Source organism: Sander lucioperca, chromosome 17 (genome assembly GCF_008315115.2).
Source record: "Sander lucioperca isolate FBNREF2018 chromosome 17, SLUC_FBN_1.2, whole genome shotgun sequence".
In the NCBI taxonomy this organism is placed as follows: Eukaryota; Metazoa; Chordata; class Actinopteri; order Perciformes; family Percidae; genus Sander; species Sander lucioperca.
The window spans coordinates 1721956-1738253 of record NC_050189.1 but is presented as its reverse complement, the minus strand read 5'-3'; the positions used below and the strand labels follow the sequence as shown (position 1 = coordinate 1738253).

General features: G+C 40.3%; 1 protein-coding gene across 1 annotated transcript; it reads left to right on the top strand.

Annotated features, from left to right (window-relative positions):
• Positions 1 to 10654: 10654 nt before the first annotated feature.
• Positions 10655 to 15161, top strand: mad2l1 (MAD2 mitotic arrest deficient-like 1 (yeast)). The gene is made up of 5 exons (XM_031299870.2): positions 10655 to 10874; positions 12362 to 12508; positions 13778 to 13898; positions 14439 to 14542; positions 14644 to 15161. Exons 1-5 carry the CDS (start codon positions 10811 to 10813, stop codon positions 14814 to 14816), a joined length of 609 nt encoding a protein of 202 aa, XP_031155730.1. The 5' UTR covers positions 10655 to 10810; the 3' UTR covers positions 14817 to 15161.
• Positions 15162 to 16298: the final 1137 nt, after the last annotated feature.

Genomic DNA, 16298 nt, shown 5'->3' with positions numbered 1-16298 from the left:
TCACCTCATGGGGGAGACAGAAACTACACACTATAGTTTTAAATAACTTACAACAAATGAATTTGCAGCTCTGATCAACATTGTCGACATGAGAGAGATGTTCCACCTCCCTAAAATCGACTGGAAGAATTCTATGTCAAGCCTCCGATAAAGAATTTCCAAATATGAAAATGTAAAGTCTCAGATTTTCTTGATACAGGTGTTTGGGTTTGGGTCTGGAGGGGAGATAAACTGCATGAACACACGCTCAATGAGACAAGACAAACACAAAGTTGTGGCTCAGATGGCCTTAAAGGGGTGATAGAATGATTATATAGGGTATTTCACACTGTTCCTTAAGGTCTCCTAATAGGGTATGTAACATTGGTTGGGCTGAAAATGGCCCCAGTGCTATTCTATGGGCCCTTAACTACCCTGTGAATATGGCTCTATTTGGAACAAGAGCTTTTCTTCCAAATATGGTATGCTCATGAATATTTAGATGAGCGCTGATTGGTTGAGCGAACCACATACACATACATTGGAGACGAGACAGCAGGTCTCATATTTCAGACACTGCAACGTTATACATTGTTTGTCTGCTATTTCGTTATTAATCTCACTTCTGAGACTTTTTTATGCGGGAAATCAACTATATAAAGCTCAAATATGGGCCGTTTTACGAAAATTGATGGCTAATTGCAAATTTGGTAAGATGTGTCGGACTTCAGGAGCTCCACACAGTCTGACAAGAAAGCGGCACCTGCTGGGCTCCATACCCAGGGCAAAGTCACCGTTTCTGGGTTACTGGACTACTGGGGCTCGGGGCTGACGTTAGCAGATACCCAGGTAGTCCAGTAACCCAGAAAGGCTGGGCGACGAGGCAGCAACACAGGCAGCACCGGCCGCTGAATTCCGACACACAGTAGTGGGTTAATTCTTCTGTGGGCAGCTAATGCTAAAAATGTGTGCAGTTGTGGAACCAGATGTTGAGCATTATGTCCAGTGATGTAGTGGTAAAAACTGGGGACAAACTTAAATATGCCTCTGTAGTCATCCTCACACTGTCAAAACCTTAAACAATAAGCCACATGACAATTAATATGACAGCTATTTACTTTGACATTTTTCAATACATGATGTCATCGATTTCTGTTAAGGGCCGCATTTAGCTGTCTGAAGCTCGGCCACAGAAACATCACTTCATGTTGCACCAAAGCTGCTATTAAATAAAGGCAGCGCAATGCGAGATACATTGATCCTCATGCAGGCAGTGTGGCTAAACCAAGCCAGCTGAAAGTGTTTTTGTGAGTATGTGTTTGTGTGCCCCTGTGATTGCATCAGCACTGCAGGGACGGAAGAAGGACAGATGTGCCAGATGAGCTGTAAAACTCTGTTCTCCAAAACCCCGAGCCCCTGCCCCTTCCTTCTGTTACTCCCCCCTTCGTCCGTCCATTGGCCCTTCTATGTCCATCCGTCCATAACCTCAGAGCTCAGCAGATGTGTTTGTCATGAAACATTTATCAGGGTCGTCAACAGAAACAAGGGCTGCATGCGTAAATCAGTTTTGTTAGCCCCAGGAAGGTGCACACATAAAAGTATGACCATGCATGGGAAATATGACTACCAGGGCTGGTGGAAAAGTCCTCCAACGCCAAGATGTACAAATGAATAGCTCCATTCGGTGAGAGAGAAGGAGATCTAAAGAGGGAAATATTCCTACAAAAGAAAGGAGATTCTCCTGCAAAAAACGACAAATATACAATAAGACAATAAGAAAGATGAGCGAGTAAAGAAACAATAAATGAAGTATCACCCTCTCGCTGCAGTAGACCACAAGGCCCTTGATATTATACCTGTGAGACTCTTAAATAACTTTTTTCCACAATTAAAAATGCACATAATCAAAGGTGGATGGAAACTCACTTCATGACAGTAGGTTTTTCATGCCTTTGAGTGTGGCCTTTCTGAATATTCACAAAAACTGTTGCCTATCACTTTGAGATGACACGTTAAAGCATACTGAACCCTGACTTTCTATCTTTTTGCTCATTTGGTCTGTGGATAGAAGAATAGTGCACACACACACACACTCTCATACACAAATGTAGAATAAATGACAGCTGTCCGATGAATCTGCAAGGTCTCGGCATTCCGTTACCAAAAGAGAGCAGAGCAGGCGGACAGGAAAGGCCAGGTCAAGACTCAACGTGGCTGAGGACAAGTGGATCTGGAACCTTGCAGTGTAGGGATCATGTTGCGGGGCGGAATAGAGAAGTCTTAGAGCAAATGTTGAATAGACAAATAGTGTCAAATAGTGTCTCCTGCACCAACACTGATTATATTGTTGGCTTTCCATACTTCATGGAAGTATGGAAAGCCATGTCATCAAGCCATCTCATGGAAATTCTGTTTTCATTCAAGTCCGTAGGCACACATAATGCCCAGCTGACTTCCTGTATAAATATGTATGGTTGAAAACAATACTTGCTACATTAGACAAGATTTGTAGGCTCTAAAAAAAATCACCATTCATATCAGCCTCAGTTGGACCAAATCAGGTAGCGGATCTGTAGTTCGAATGAACTGGACAATGTAATGTAATGGACAATTCCATTCCATCAATTTGCCTTGACCGGCCATAACAATTGTAGTATTCTGTGAAAATGTGGAAGTTAAAAGTTGGTTTCACCCAGGGCAAACATTTTTATCATTCTAGGCAGCTACTTAATAGTTAGCAGTATGCTAACGTTAGATTGTAGTGGAACGAAGCAGCACTATCTACCATCAAAAAATCACAGATAAAGGCTTCTAAACCAAACACTACCCAATCGGACATGTTTCAGCAGGAATGTGACAAGGAATAGGGTTGAATTTAACAACATTGGCAGCCAAGATGACATATTTTACTGCCGTTAGCATGTAGCTACTATAGTTAGCAGTGGATAATAGAATATAGCAGCAATTTCTACAGTCAAAATTGGAGATAAAGGCTTTTAAACCAAATACTACATAACCGATAATGTTTCAGAAGTAATGTGACCCAGAATTGGGGAGAATTTAACCACACTGGCAGCCAAAATGACATATTTTACTGCAGTTAGCATGTAGCTACATGTGACAATGTTAAACCAGCAGTAGCTTAAAAAAAACAACAACACTCTAGTCCTGCCTGTCTTGAGCAGATGACCAATCATAGAAGGCCGGCTTGGAGTTGCTTAACACATAAAAACAGAGCGTTCGGAACAGTTGGAAATCTGAACGTTTTAGCTCACAGGGATTTCTCTGAAATACCTCATTATCTGAGGTAAATTGAAAAAATATTACATTGTAGATATGACAGAAAATACGGAAAATGATAATATGTCTCCTTTAACTGAGTCTTGGGATTGCTATTATTTAGAAAATGCATAGTGCAGCTTTAAGACCAAATCACTGTCCTTGCAGAAAACAATAACACGTGTGTGCTGTTTGTTACTGTAATGCTATAGCTTGCAGTCATTTTGTGGACTCCAACAATCTCCTCAACAATCCTTGGAGACATCTGGACATGTTCAGGGTGGAGTTATTACATTGGGATATAGTGCAGGTGGCTTGACAATGACTGAGTAACTGTATATGCTCTCATCCCTCCCACCATCAATTAGACTGTGTTTATTCTGCAGGGCTATGTGTCTGTGGTTGGGGCCTGCATGTTTAGATCTCTAATGGGGCTGTAGGCCGTCATATAAACTCACTAGTAAAAGGAAGGAACTATGGGTCTTTATGAGACAAACACAAGCAGGGACTTTACAAGGAGAGTCTTTTTATAGGTTCAAACTGATGAACTTGAGGTGCTTACAATAAATACACATGTTGAAAGCAATGTCTCTACTTTGGCAGGAAGGTTTTAACAAAAGACAAAATAACTAAATAATTTGTTCATCAAGATGACACAAACTGGTGTAACCATTTGTCACTAGACAGAAACACACTTACAGTCAAAGGAAAGGTCATATCTTTAACAATAACATCCTGAATACAGTTTGTGCATGCATGCGTGTGTGCGTGCGTGCGTGCGTGAGTGCGTGCGTGCGTGCATGTGTACACAATATGCTCACATTTGGTACCTACAAAAATGCAGGAATGTGTGTGTGTGCTTGCGTGTGAATAAGACATGAAAAGTCCTTTGCAGAGCTCCAGCTGTTGCATAGGAGCGCCAGGTCCAGCCAGCTGTGTGATGACACCCATCACTGCAGCTCCAAGTAGGACAAACACAGCACCTACAGGACAGGAATGTGTGGCAAACACCTCACTGCATTGTAAAGAGACACAACTCAATCATATTCTGTGCTAGGAACTTAGCAATGACACAGACACACACCTTCCCAAGCTATGAGTGCTGATTGCAGAAGTCTTTTGCACGTTATAGTGTGAGAGGAGAGCCAAATATGCATATGAAGCCAATAACTCTCTTAGAAACTCCTGGACCAGCTGACAAGTCTGCACACATTTAGTATACTGGAGTATTCACAGAGGCAGAACACTTCTACTAATATCAGACCCAGAATCCAACGAGCTGTATTATGTGAGTGTCAGTGGTGGAGCCTCTTAAACACACTTGAGATTTCATGAGAAGCAAATTCTTTGTTTGCACTTTGGACTGGTGTCTCCTTACTTTGAAACATACACCCTTGCATGTAAGTATAGAAACTTTATGTGCATTTTTTTTTTTCATTGCTAATATCAGGCCTGGTATTTCATTATAAGGATAAGGACGTTGTCAATGTTTTAAGGGCACAAAGACCAGATACCAGGCCATCAAATAAAACAATGATTATGAGTCCATGGAAATAAGGAACTTAACTTAAGGGTAACGTTAAGTTTCATAGCATTAATGTTACAAACATTTGGCTATAATACCCATTAAGCACATAACACTTGGCGAATGCTTATGTGTGCAGCGTTCCACTTGATGTTGCCCAATAAGAAATCAAAATCTCAAAAAAGACACTTGTGTGTAAAAACCACAGAGGAGAAAATGGCTAAATCAGCTGGGGCAGTGCGGGAGGGGCATCAAGGCCAAACTAAGGGGGCACGGCGGCCAATATGCAAATTAAAATGTACTGAAGGATTTAGCTGACTCACAACGGATTCACAAATATGGGGTGTCTGGACTTGGATTTAACTGAATGGTTTAAAGCTTTACTGCGTAGCTTTTTGATATTAATAAACGTCCATTACATTCAAGCCATTGCCAAATGAGTTGATACCAAGCTAATTAAGACTATCAGCTCCACCAAAGGCTTGTATCATGTGGATGCACCGACAGAATTGTCGTCATTACTCAGAATTCCTCATGGGGAAGACAGAAACTACGCACTATAGCTTTAAGGAATGGCATGGCAGGTCCAGGGCAGGTCACAACTGCGGTGACTTGTGGTGCTGTGTGTTAATGTCTTGCCACTTTGCACCATCCAAACAACAATTAGATTTTCTGGGATGGGCGTCAGTCTGTCCGAATAGCATCTGTTCTTTTTGGTTCTAAGCTCCATCTTGAAACTCCTGTTGTGAGTTGGTACAGCTCCTTCTCCTTCTACGTGGGCATTTTCCCAGCCTTCCAGCAACCATTTTCACGTCTTTGCATTCAATATGGATCAGGAAGTGTTTAGGCCCAGATTTAGCTCAAACACTGAAGCCATAAAAACTGCCAGCCTTCCCCAAAAAACTCACCCTGCAACAACTTCAGCACAGTCATTTCATTACAGGTTTCCAAGAAATGACTTGAAGTTGTGACATTCATTTCTGTGAAAAGTCATCTCATTACTCATCCAATTAAATCAATAAGTTGCACAAACACTTTCAGCTGGTTTTGTTCAAGCTTTAGACAAAATATGGAGAAATGAAAGAAAATGTAGGCTTTCTGTGATAAACACAGTGGTGAAAAAAATGTGTCAAATTTGAAATTTCAGCAAACCCTATACATTTCTGGGAAGTGAACTAAGTACTCACTTGTATTTGGCTGAATGGCTACTGTAGCTACTGTACTGTACTGTATGCTTGTTGGGCTACTTTCACCACCTCAGTTGAGCATTTTACTTATTTGTTAATATATGTGAAAGCTTTGTGTTGCTGTGGAAGAGGGCAGTACACCAGTTTAGACCCTGGAGCACAGCTGCCTACATACACTGGGGACTCTGCTACCTACCTGTGTAAAAACTGAAACCAACCTGTCATTTCTGTCTTCATTCTAATCTTATTTGTCTTACCTTATGGGATATCTCATAATTTAATTCGCCAACTTGAGCTCCTCTCGCTCATAAGAATAGTATAATAAAGGGCTCATAGGATATTCAACAAAAGAATGTAAAGTCATAACATATATATATATATATATATATATAAATTATACATTCTGTTTTTTCTGAATTGATACTGTGTTAAAAAAAAACTTCATAGTACAAACTAAAACCAATAAAATGAAATGTACCCTAGGCCTACAAATAAACATGTAAAATGTAATGTTGTTCACAAAATTAGGGGAAAGTCAGTTGTTAACAATGTGCAGTGAGATTGTTGAGTCTGTTACATCCAACGAAATGACAGAAAGGAAAGTAATATTGAAAAAGGAATAAAATCTAAATGTCTGGGTGACACCGGGCATAACCATAGACTGTATATATTAGTGGACAGCGCATCCGGTTCAGCAAAATGCGGCAAATGCGGAAGTGCCTTAAACCTGCATTCTATCTGAATTCCAGCAGGGGGCGACACGTGCGGTTGCAAAAAGGAGGTCCGTTTCTATAGAAGTCTATGGCGAAATGACCCACTTCTCACTTGATTTATTACCTCAGTAAACATTTCAATTAAGAGTTTATATTCTCAATCGCTAGTTTTAAGTCTTCTGCAACATAGAATGATGTTCATTTTTTGAATTATGGTCTCGTTGATTTTAAAATCGGCGATAAAGCAGGGGATGTTTTAGGGCGTGGCTATGATGTGATTGACAGTTCGCGGCCTGTCAATCATGACAGAGGTTTAGCAAAGCTTATCCATGGCATGTAAACTTCACTTTGGGGGTTGACCAGCTTTCGTCTTCGTGACTGTGACAGTTGGTCGCCTAATAATGTCTTGTTCAACGTTCGGTTGTACGACAAGACACTCAAAGGAGTCGGCAGTTCAGTTTTTCCGGTAAGTAACGTTACATTTTGTTTTAATACCGTTTTTCGTTAGCCAACGTTAGCATCCCAATGAATATCAGTTAGCTAGCTAGATTGCACCTTGCTAACCAAGCTAGCGGGCTAACTAATAACGTTATGCAGACCAGACCGTATAAGCGGATTAAAATTAATATATTTAACGTTACAGTCGTATACAGTAGGTATGCACAACGGTCTCGCCGGTAATCTGTTTTTAACCATATGTGATGTTATTGCTAATCGATGCGCATGTAATGGTAATGTTAGCTTAAAGTCAAAGCCTGATATAGCTAACGTTATAGTGCAAATTCATATAAATCCTATTCGTACGGGATTAGAATCATTTTGGGACCGCGTGTGATTTAGAAAGTACCCCCTCACATCTGAGTTTTGTGTGGGGCATTCGCACGGGACACGGAGATGGAGATGCTTTTACTTGAATATACTGAAATATATGTACCCCGCCCGAGAGTTGGGCAACGTTACCCGGAGGCGCCCGAAGGACAGGCACAGACACCCACATAGCATCACCGTCACCCTCACCTCGGACAAAGCCGCGCTGGAGCGCGTCGACGGACGGGGCAGTAGGCCAGAATATCCGTTTTTGCAATAAAATGTCGCACATGAAAAAATATATATATTATTGTAAAGTTACACAAGTGTTCTATCTTGAAAAATCTTCAGTTCTGCAGCCAAATGTATTGTATAAAGCACCAGGTTCAATATTCTTTTCTCAAAAATCTAAATACATTATTTCAGACTGTTAATGTACCTAACAAGCATGCTGTTGCAGGAGTTACTAACCACTGTTGTTGATGCTGTTACACTGAGGTCTTTCTTCCACTTACTGTAGTTGTGTCTGCTAATCTATTTGAAGACCTTCTGTCAGCACATTAGTCTGTTTTAAGATGAGTCACATACATGTTACAATCTATATTTACAAATTCTGTTTATTACTAAAATGTAAGTAATGTAAGTGTTGCGTACAATACACATTGTCTAAGATAAATTTGACATGTAGGAGTATGTTTACTTAATACTGCATGTCCTCAACTGAAGCATGCCTTCATGTACAAGCTCATATATTAATATAATTCATTGTGATCTACCATCTCTTAACTACATGTTTGTCTTTACAAAGGTATCCACACTGAAAACTGAATGACCAGAGCCAGAGGGAAGACCTGGTGTATAGAGCAGCGTATTTGGTGCCATTCATCTTGTTGTGGAAAACAGATTGCATTGACCACATCCAAAGTTCTCAAATGTGTTCTGATTATAATGATGCCAGAAAATCATTTTCGGTTCAGCTTCTTCTGCTGAAAGGACAGACCAACTTTTAGCACTTTAGCAGTCATTGGTATTTAGAGGTTTAAAATGTGAGTCCTGTAATATTTGTGTCCTCTTGTGTTACTGTTAGGCCTGCTGCTCCTAGGTAGCTTCTCTGTCTCTCCTCCCTCCCTCCCTCTCTCTGTCTGTCTCTCTCTCCTCCCTCCCTCTCTCTGTCTCTCCTCTCTCTGTCTGTCTCTTATTGCAGGAGAGGAGTCTAGAGTGTGGGAGTCTGGGTTCCAGCTGCCTCTCATCTACCACAATCAACCAACAATTTGTGATAATACTTTTGTTATAATGAATTTGCAATAACCTTACACAGATTAAACAGCACCTAGTGCATTTTCAATTACCTACTAAACACTTGACTATGTATGTCAAAATAAATATGTCTATAAATTAATCTAAAAGGATTTTGGTGAAGTGTTTTCATGGTGATTAAAATTGACAAGTACATAAAGACACACAAGAAAAGCACAAACTACATTTCCCTGATCCTTCTTTGTCAACATTCAAGTATGGTAACATTTGAGAAATCATATTTTTGTTGATTAAAGCCAAAATAGACACTTTTAATCAATTACAAATTCTATCAAATTACCAATGTCTTCTTGTATGACTACAATATTGTGTATGTTCCTATAGTTGCTTCAGAAAAACAAATGTAGCTTTAGAAAGACCTTTATTTCACATTGAAATGGGCATTAACTACAAAAACTACATAAACCACAAACAACACTGGCAATATTTTTAAGATTATGTTAGGGTTAGGGGTTAAATTGATGAATTAAATAATGTAGTTCACCTTTTACAATCCAGTGTACATTCCACATAAAACACTGCTGTGGGTCAAGGTAAGACATGTCTGCATATGAAAAAAAGGGTAGTTGAATCACTAGTGTCACATTGTTAATTACAGTAGAAATGGTTGACATTACAAACCACAATATAAAAATATAGCTTAACATATAAAGCTTAAAACACTTGTGCAGCACTGTGTTCAGTCAAGTCCAAATGCCTGGGTAAAGAAATAGAAGCTGCCTTTACAATTAAAGTGAGCATAGTGTGACAGTCTGTTGGTTGTCTGTAATGCACAGTGGAAAAAGAAAAAAAACCCTGCGAGCCTTGTCGATCTTCCCCGGATTGTTAACAGCCCTCCACCTGCATCTCTGGGTGATGCCAGAGAAGATGGACTTACTTCTGAGGTATTGGGTGGGTGTACATGCCATCGTGTCTCTCCACACTCCTATTTGTGAAAAAAAAGAGTCATCAATTTCCATTTGAGCCCCTCATAGTTAAATATATATGCACACTAGCATGTAACTATACTTCATTAATTATCGGGGGAGAATACAGATGAATCAACAACAGTCTATTGTTCTTTAGTGTAACTTTAATTTAGTTAAATGAGCTTATTTCTGCTAACGTTAGCTCTTAAAAGCATGTAAAGGCTAATTGTGCCAACCATAGACTGATGGAGCAAACAGTAGCAAGACATTATCAGTGCATTATGGTTGTTACAGTTAACCAAACGTTTTAAGAAACTTTGTTATACATCTGCTAATACTTAGCGTTAGATAATGATTATTGATTATGAGCATTAACAATCCCCGTTTTGCATTTCGCTGACACTACGTTTAAATTAGGACAACGTAAACTTCGATTTGCAGAAAATTAACGTTAGCATGTTTTACCAGTGGCTAGCTAACGTTACAGACAATTTACATGGTAACTTCAGATACATTTACTTTACAATGTGACTCATCTTATATGTAATATAACTATTGGACAAAGATATATTTAAAACCTAGCGAAGCTATATTTTACCTCGAATTATGTATGCTAGCTTTCAGCAGCAGTTGCGTCCAGATTGCCAGTGAACGTGTGTAAGGTAACGTAGAGTGTCAGCAGCGTTGCCAACTCCAAAAAAAACAAACAGTCAGACACCGCCCAAGAGTCTATGGCTCCTCCCTCACTCCGCCCTCTCGTCTAAAAACGTCACATCTGCAACCAGGATGGCTGCGCCCATAAACGCAAACTCGACGACGGATAACTGATCTCCACAAACCAATGGGTGACGTCACACATGCTCTGTCCATTAATATATACAGTCTGTGGGCATAACGTTGAGTTATAATGCACTGCCATCTAGTGCAAAGAAAATGTAAGCGTTATTTGACACGTCATCAACAGTGCGCCGAAATCGTTCACGCATGCGCAAAAGAGTGGAGCTAACAAATTTCAAACTGGACGGCGGGTAGTTGAAGCCTAGACCGAGAAAAACAAAGGTCCATTGTCACGAATATAGCCAAAAGTGTAAGAAAATGACTAGCACGTTGAAAGGGATTACTCTCAAAGGAAGCGCCGAGCTAGTAGCCGAGTTCTTCTGTAAGTATTTATATTTGTGGTTGTTTTCAGCTCGTTTTGAGAGCTTTAGACACGCAGACACGCAGTGCTAATATGCTAACGTTACTGGCCTGCGTGTAGGTTAGTCCACACAGCACGGCAGTCGGAGCTCCTTTAAAATATCTGAAAACGGAGTTTGGAGCTCCACTCTTCATTTGAGCACACAACCAACCAACCTCAATTAGTTTTATTAATTTTTTAAATGTGAACGCTAGAACGTGTTCGCATTGAAGTGTACCGCCCACTCCGGACTTTACTTAGCTTACGTTACGTTACGGTGAAAATGTCGAGCGTAACAAACGTAACGTTACCGTCATCTTAACAGATAAGGGAAATTTGGGTTTTTGCAGTAGCACTCAGACCTTATTATTCTTATTATACACACATCCATGACTCAGACAGACAGAGATCCATAAGTACAGATATATAGATAAAGTAAAAAAAAAAAAAAGAGTTAACGTTTTAGCCTGTAAAAGTATTTTAAGAATAGAATTAAGTTAACGTTACAATAGGAAACTAGCTAGCTATACAGGAGAAAGACTTCCGTTTACAGTTAAGTGTGTTATGTTAACGTTACTTGCGGTTTGGGGTACGTTGTAACGTGATGCCAAATTCACCAGAGACTAACGTTAACTTTTCGAGAGGGATGTTGGTCGCCGTTTAACGTTAACGTTACGAGTTGTTGCTAGTAAGCATGGCAGCATTTCTACATAACGTTAACGTTAGTCGGTTTATGGACGACTTCGCACTGTTGGCTTACTGTGTTTCCAATGCTTCATTGAAAAGCAGAGCCACTGCAGCGGTAACAACGCCATGTGTGGAAACAGTATGACAACGGAAATATGGTACCGTGCCTAACTTGACATATGTACATTTATCTGTATGCGTTATCTATTCCTACTCGTCTAGACCTGTAATTACATTTAAATGTAATTGGGGCAAATAAACACATCACGAAAGACACTCGGAGATTTTTTTTTTTATTAGTTGAAAGGAAATATCCGAAGAAAACTGCACTTTAAAATGTAACATTCTTTTCTTAGTGCTGCCTTTGATATTCAATTTAGCCTAATGTTCAATGTGTTAAAAGTAGCAGAACTAAGTACATTTTAAAGTAATATTGTTAGGACGAAATTCAACAACGTTATTGCATATTTTACTCATATCGTGCAGCTCTACTTTTAAATATATGTGAATTCGTCGTACAGTATATGTCCATTCATTCCAATACATTTCATAGATTTTCACATAGCATATTTAGGCGCTATTTATAGCCTATTTTAATGTACTTTTAATCAACCCAATGCCTTTTTATACCTCTCAGTCATACTTTGAGACTTGCCTGTGTTGTAATGTCAGCAGATTTCTACTTTGAATCCTGTTTAACTGAGCAGCTTGGCTGTCTCACTTATTATGACTACTCAGTTTTCGTCTGTCTGAGCAAATTTGCTTCCCTCTTTCCACCACAGCATTTGGCATCAACAGCATCCTGTACCAGCGGGGCATATATCCTCCAGAGACATTCAGCAGGGTCACCAACTATGACATGAGCCTTCAACTTACCACTGATCCCAAACTGAAGAACTACCTGACCAATGTGGTGTCTCAACTCAAAGGTAGCCTCGGCCGAGTGCTTCTCTATACCTTGAATGATTCATATTTTGGCTTTCTGCAGCCTTTTTCCCAGGATGACTTTCACTAAAGTATGCAACCTAACAATGGGAGAAGTCAACTCTGTAAGAAGAGCCTCATGTTGTCGGTTCACTTTTAAAGAGACAATTGTATGTGGAAATATTACATATCAGGGTTTTCCCTGCCATAATAAGGTTGTGAATGCAACTGAAAGACTTTTCTCCGACCTAATGATTGTAGACGGACTTCTTTAGGACATTTTGTTTTTCAATCCTTTTGAGTGAGTGAGTATTATCTGCTCTAGGTTTTCCAATGTTTTAGACTCAGATATGGTGATAATACCCGTCCAAAATTATGTTAAAGAGACGCAAAACAACCACAAAGCGACACAGACTACAAAAATATGCCAAATGACCACAGAGAGACAAAACAACCCCAAAGAAAACTAAAATGACCAAAAAGAGACGCCACGCGACTACAAAGAGACACAAAATGTACCGGGAAATTGCTTTTGTTTTATTGAAAAACGTCAACAACGCTAGGCTATACCATGATTGAATTCGCCACATAGTGCTAGCTACAGTCGCTGTATGGGTTATGTTAGTCGGTGCATCTAACGCTAAGTTAGCTAGCTAGAGCACCCCTCTACCTCTGGCTCTCTCCCCGACGCTAGGAGACTTCGCCATTTATTTACTCAATTAGCCTCCAGTTAGCAACGCAAATTCAGCCAGCACAACCCCGGGCGGCCAGCGGCAGGAACAGAACGTTTGCTGATCTGGAGGGACGTCGGGGAGGTCAGGAATCGGACCACCTGCACTGGGGGTTCCATCTGGCTTCAAAACAATTCTCGATGAATCGTTGGTCTAGTGTCTAGAAAACCCAATTTATTTAGTGCCCAAGGTCATGTCTTCAAATAGACAAACCTGTAAAATAAGAAATGATTGAGGAAAAAGCAACAAATTCTCACTAGATTAACCTATTCAAAATGAATTTACTGTCGCTCAATTCTTTTTACATTACTAATTAGCATAATACATTAAAAAGAACAGGAAGCTGACTAATACACCACTCTGAGAATGTAGGCCAACTGGAGTCTTCCTTAGTCTCTGAGTTGTTCCAAGTTGACTGATGATAAAGTCATCTATGGATACAGGGTTGGATTGTATTAGGTCCCATTCAGAATACAGTATTCAGTGCCAGGGTGCACCCTCACACTAGTAAGTCAGTAAATGTGTGTGTTCTCTGTGTTGCAGAGTGGCTGTTTGAGTGCACTGTGCAGAAGCTGGTGTTGGTGATCACATGTCTGGAGACCAACGAGGTGCTGGAGAGATGGCAGTTTGACATCGAGTGTGACAAATCAGCCAAGGAGAGCAGGTCAGCTCCTCTTCACTTGTCCCTGAACAGTCTCAGTTACAGTAGTTCATTTAGCAGCACATAGCAATAGGTTTTTCTTTTGATTTTAAGTGATAAATGATATTATCACTTATGTCTGATATGTAATATTTAAAGCTGTAGGAAACTTTTATTAAAATAACTTTTTGTAATATTTGCTGAAACTTGTCACCATATCCTAGTGTGGCATTGCCAGACCTGTCTCCACAGCGCTGTGTCCACCCTGCAGTATGATCTGCCGAGCAACGTGTAGTTACATTTTTGAGATGTGCACATCAGGCTAAGGTGTAGGGTCGGTTTCTCCACGTAGCTACATACGTAGCCACGGCATCGATTTCACGCAGAAGCATTAATCGGCCTTTAGTTCAAACTTGAGCAGCTGACTAGTAACATCCAATAACGTTTCTACCACTGTACACTTGTTGATGGCGGCCATGATGAGCTGACACTGCCTCACCTCAGAGTGTATGTGTACACAGTGCTTTAGATCATGCATGTTAACTCAGTTCTCTTGTGACCCAGTGCTCCCAGAGAGAAGTCCATTAAGACCATCCAGGATGAGATCCGCTCCGTTATCAGACAGATAACCGCCACCGTTACTTTCCTGCCACTGCTGGAGACGCCATGTGAGTAACAAGACCCTTTTCTACCAACAAACTGTTTGTCTCGGGTCACTTCTGGATAATGGGCAGTTGACTCATCCTTTGCCCCCCTCCTCCCCCTCCAGGTGCATTTGACCTCCTTGTCTACACAGACAAAGACCTGGTAGTTCCTGATAAGTGGGAGGAGTCCGGGCCGCAGATCATCGACCAATCGGAGGAGGTGCGTTTACGCTCCTTCACCACCTCCATCCACAAGGTGAACAGCATGGTGGCGTACAAGAAGACGGACTCAGTTTAGATGTCAAACCCCCCCCTTTCACCCTATGAGCTGTATATACAACCAAGCGCTGCCCCTTTATAGAGTAGGTTTTACAGTGCCCTGTCCTACCTCACTGTCTGCATCTCTGTCCAGTATTCTGATCTTCACTTGGTCTCACTTGTCTTTTTGACAACGATGTGACAGCAACCTGCTCTGTCTACACTGATGTAAATATTTCTCATAAGCAGTGATTAGTCTATTAGAACAACTGTTTTCTTTAGTATTTTTTCCCCTTTCTCTCAAGTTGTCAACCTCTGTTTTAGAAGCTAGTGGTTTATATGTTGAACTTTTATAAAATGTCATAAATAAATGTCTTTCACTAAGTTTGTTTTTGTGGTTTAACTGCTTTTGACCAGAAGGTGGCAGTACAACATAGTCACTGGTTGGCTGCACATCATTCTGTGGGTTTGTTGTGTGTACGCAGTATGTCAGGTTATAGAACAATACAGGACACAGAAAATAAGCATTATTCTTCAATGGGACATAGCATTTACTTGGCTAACAGTGTTCAGTGACAGTTGTATATGTAATACACCTTTCTCATAACGGACCATATCAGAATATTACATTGTCTCACCTGCAGTAGACACTGGTGTAATGTCCTCATGTACATGCAACAGAATGGTTTGCACTGGGTTCTGAAACAACCCAGAGACTGAAGCAGTAAGCACATAGATGTTTAGTTTTCTGAAGAAGCACAGAGCTTAGGCAGCAGGCACATGTACTACAGTGATAGACAGGGTTTCCGTGGGGTCTTAAAAAGCCTAAAATTTCAAAATTAAAATTTTAGGCCTTTTATAGTCTTACATTTGCTGAAGTATTGTGTTCAGGTCTCAAATAATTTCTTAATTTTCCTATGTCCATGTAACGCTACCTGTAATGCTAATTTAAATTCTCCCTCTTTTGATTCTGTGGTAATCCCCAGTAACAGAGAGTCAGATAGTGTTGGGGGGACATAAAGTCAGACTCTGTGGTGAGTGAAACCGAAGAAGAGGGACAGACACAGAGCTGTAGCCGAGCCAAAGTAGACCACTTTTTAATTTATTAACTTTATCCGTATATCGCACAAACAACACGCAGACACAGATCATCTGCAAACTGCCAAAAAACTGATCTTGTCAGAGATTGATATGGCTCTTGAAATATAAATCACTGCCTAAAATCCCACCCAGATTTCTAGCTTCTCTGTTCTTTAGAGACAGAGATCTGGCAGGATCTGCAATTCTCTGTCTCTGAGCCTTTGCACTAATGATGAATAGTTCTGTTTTGTCTTTGTTCTATGGCAAAAAAGAGAGTTCTCTGACATCCAAAGATGAATATCATCATCATGATAAGTTTGTTATTGAAGTGTGTGGCAAATTGTTCACATTTTTCAGTGGACAGCAAATCTGATGGGGTTCAAGATGCTGAATTAATTAGTCAATCAGTTGTAGAAAAGAGCACTTTACCATTGTAATTATC

Bases quoted from the DNA above. Each gene is read 5' to 3' on its own strand.
- mad2l1 (XM_031299870.2), top strand. From the start codon at position 10,811: ATGACTAGCACGTTGAAAGGGATTACTCTCAAAGGAAGCGCCGAGCTA. The intron at 10,875-12,361 runs GTAAGTATTTAT...TTTCCACCACAG, and splicing joins GCTAGTAGCCGAGTTCTTCT to CATTTGGCATCAACAGCATC. The intron at 14,543-14,643 runs GTGAGTAACAAG...CTCCCCCTCCAG, and splicing joins GCCACTGCTGGAGACGCCAT to GTGCATTTGACCTCCTTGTC.